General features: G+C 49.4%; 1 protein-coding gene across 1 annotated transcript in view; it reads left to right on the forward strand.

Annotated features, from left to right (window-relative positions):
- Positions 1–2,484, forward strand: part of DNAJC11 (DnaJ (Hsp40) homolog, subfamily C, member 11) — a 12,745-nt gene extending 10,261 nt beyond the window's left edge. Inside the window, exons 10-15 of the mRNA XM_010019777.1 lie at positions 88–243; positions 332–401; positions 515–572; positions 1,180–1,322; positions 1,799–1,928; positions 2,459–2,484. Of these exons, the coding sequence (XP_010018079.1) occupies positions 88–243; positions 332–401; positions 515–572; positions 1,180–1,322; positions 1,799–1,928; positions 2,459–2,484 (583 nt within the window). The remainder of the gene's footprint in view (positions 1–87; positions 244–331; positions 402–514; positions 573–1,179; positions 1,323–1,798; positions 1,929–2,458) is intronic.
- The last annotated feature ends 1,171 nt before the right edge of the window (positions 2,485–3,655 follow it).

Below are 3,655 nucleotides of genomic sequence, written 5' to 3' on the forward strand. Positions count from 1 at the left end.
AGCACCATACACTGCACTAAGTGTACTTAATCAAGCATATTAAACACTGTGTTTCCTCTCACCTGTCACTGTTCCCTTTTGTTCCAGGTTGAACAGGGCTAGCCAGACCTACTTCTTCCCTGTCCACCTGACAGATCAGCTGCTTCCCAGTGCTGTCTTCTATGCCACCGTGGGACCTCTAGTTATCTACTTCGCCATGCACAGGCTGGTCATCAGACCCTACCTCAGGGCACAGAAGGAAAGGTGAGTTTGTGAGACTGCATTTTAAATTCAGAGCTGGGAAGTCCCATCCACTGCACAGACCTGATGTGTGTTGACTTCCTTGTGCCAGGGAGCTGGAGAAGCAACGGGAGAGTACAGCCAGCGACATCCTTCAGAAGAAGCAGGAGGCTGAAGCTGCGGTAAGTCTGTCCCAGAACAAAGTCCCCGTGGTTAAAGGAAGCCGTTTTCACTCTGGGCTTTTCTCTTTTGGGCACAGTGTCTGACACTGCTTGAATTTGCTCTGTTGTGCCAGGTCCGGTTAATGCAAGAGTCTGTCCGGAGGATAATTGAAGCGGAGGAAGCCAGAATGGGTAAAGATTACACCACCATTTACTTGTGCCATAAATTTGGAGAGAGGAAGGAGCAGTACAAAGGCTGGGTGGTTGAGAGGGAGAAATGCAAGGTATCGCTTCTTCAGTTCCACTCCTAATGAAGCACAGCATATTTGCTGTTGCGGATGTAGTTCCATTAGGATTTGGCTTATGGTGCCTGAGCTTAGTAGGGATCCACTGAATCTTACCTTGGGATATGCTGTGAGGTGAATGAACAGGCTGAAGACAGCAGTCTGGATTTGCCTCACCACAAGAGACGTGTGTGTATAGATGTGCAAGAGTGATAGTCTGAAGCTCAATTTGCTAACAGTTTCCAAGAGAGTGTTCCAAAGTGAACTGACATCCCCTTGGATTGTCACATGAGCGTGGCATGAAAGTCATGTCCTTCTGTCCTAGTGCTTGCTGGTGTGTGCTTGCTAACAAACACACAAGTGTAAATATTCTGTCTTGAGAAGCACAGTGCAGACAAGGAGGATTCAGATAGCACTGAAAGCAGGAGGAAATGCTGGGGTGGTCTTTCCATGGGGGTCTGCCTCGCTGCCGGCGGGAAGCCAGTCACAACGTCTGTGATTTCATGTGATTCCAGGTTTGATTGTGGTGAACGCCTGGTACGGGAAGTTTGTGAATGACAACAGCAGGAAGAATGAGAAGGTGAAAGTAATAGATGTGACCGTGCCCCTGCAGTGCTTGGTGAAAGACTCTAAACTCATCCTTACAGAGGCATCCAAGGTACGAGGCTGTTCTGTCGAAGCCCAGACTCGGGGTCTTGGGTGTGTAACTCAGAATTCCCGTTGAACGGAAGGCTGTGCTGCCAGGGGATTTCTCCCACGTGCTGAAGCCAGGGCCTAGACCAGCTGACAGAAGCCATTCACATACCAAGTGTTATAAACCTCCAGGAGCTTCTGTTTCTCTGGGCATTTCCAGTGCCACAGAAACAGCATCTCCCCATTTCCAGCGTGGGATTGTGTGTTACACCTTCAGGGCTGTACACCAGAAACTTCTCAGCCCCCTGGTTCACTCCTGTCTGCATTTAGCACTTGCCATTGCAGAGGTGATTCCTTAGTTTCTTGTCTCATCTTGTTGGCAACAAAACTCCTCTTTTAATGATGCCTCATTCTGGCACTAATAAATGTCTTTGGTCAGATGAAGAGCTGTGGAAGTCCATTCCATTCCCTGATGCTCACTCTGTCCTTCTCTGGTTCAAGGCTGGGCTGCCGGGTTTCTACGACCCCTGTGTGGGTGAGGAGAAGAGTTTGAAAGTGCTTTATCAGTTCCGAGGAGTTCTGCACCAAGTGATGGCAGCTGACAATGAGGCCCTTAGGATACCAAAGCAATGTAAGTAGCAAGGGCTGCTCTGCTTCTTCCTTTGGGAATCAGTAGAGGATTGCTTCAGCTCTGTGTGGTGAATGAAGCACACGGAACCGGGCTTCAGGGCTGGGGTTACTGAGATGGACTGACCATGAAATGCCTCTGGAGCGTGATCTGAAAGAGCGCAGCAGCACTACTGCTGTTTATACCATCTAACCTGATTTAACTGGAGTTAGAAGCAGAGGCCTCCTACCCCTGCTGGTGTCCCAGCCACGCAGTTCACGGCATTGATTGTCCTTTGAGGACTGAATTGAATGTACAAAGGCAAGATGGAGGCTTGAGCCACATTTCTTCCTCATCCCCATTTGTGTGTCTGCAAAAACACGTTCCCTGACAGAATGATTTTCTGAACCCAGTATCCACTAGTGCCAGGTTTACTGGTAGGTCTGGGGAGGGCACAAACCTCTGTTTACTCTGTCCCTGGCTGGCGGTGGGTTCAAGCTGGGCTGTCTCATCCAGCAGAAGGGGTGCATCCATGTGTTGTTCTCGCCCAACAGCTCACAGAATCGACGCTGATGGCTAATCCGGAGCCAGCATGTGTCCGTAACGGTACCTGGGTCAGCAGCAACTACAACCTCCCCCGACGCTGCAAGTTTGAACAGAGACATTCTTATTTTTAACTACCCATATAGCAGGTGGTGTCCTACCGGTTCTGAGAGAAGCTGCTTCTCCAGGTGGCCCCACGGCAATACTGCTCTCAATTGTGGCTCAGTAACCAATAAAGCAACGTGGCTCTGACTGCGCAGTGCTTTGTGCTGAGGGTGCGCGAGCGGGCACCGAGCACCGCCCGTCCTGCAGCCACCCCTCTGCTGCCGTCTGGCCACGGCCCCTTTGTGCGCTCTCACGTCTGTCTCCTTGCAGGGAGCAGGGAAGACGACCTGTTCTCACTTCTCCACATACTTCCTGGGGTAGGTAACACCTTTTTCTGCTCCTCAGGGGGAGTTAAGTTCTCTGGCCACCTGCTGGAAGTCCTCTGTGTAAATCCTTTTGTTGGGAAGAGGACAGAGATCATGTTCCATCTCAAATCTGCATTTGAGATGTTCTTGTTGAGAACAAGTATGTTTGGAATTAAGTTCTTTGCCTTTTGTAGTAAGGTGGACCTCTTCAGCTGCTAATTTCAGACAGTGCTATTCCAGACAAGGACACAGCGTGGGATAGTCTTGTTAATTCTTCTGCCACCTGGAACCACGTATTACCAAGGTTTTCAATAGCGGGAAGCAAGGTGGGGAGAAGGACAGCAATTAATTTCATTTGATTCTGGTGCTGCAACTCTCTCTTCCCATCTAAAAGGAGAAAGAGGAATAGTAGCACGTAGTTTTATACTACTACTACCTGGGCAGCGCAGCGTGGCTCTGACAGCTGCCAGAGATCATTTCCTGACACGTACCTGGCCCCGGCTTCTGTGCCACTGCAGTTCTCTTTGCTCAAGTCAGTGTGACAGGAGAGTTAGATTGACCAAAGCAGACTTGAGCCAGGCTGAAAGAGGTGCTCCCCCATCTAAGAACAAGTTCATACAACCAAGGAGTGCTCAGGTGTTTTTATTACAAACAAAACTCTGCAGTTGTGACCAGCTCCTGCTACAGGACTTTATTCCACTTACCACCAGTGTTCTGTTGATCTGAAATCAAATGTAAAATGTGCAATAAATTATACTCAGCTGAAAAGTAGCCCACATTCCCTTTGCATCTGGAGGA

Source organism: Nestor notabilis, unplaced genomic scaffold (genome assembly GCF_000696875.1).
Source record: "Nestor notabilis isolate BGI_N333 unplaced genomic scaffold, ASM69687v1 scaffold30108, whole genome shotgun sequence".
NCBI classification, from domain to species: Eukaryota; Metazoa; Chordata; class Aves; order Psittaciformes; family Psittacidae; genus Nestor; species Nestor notabilis.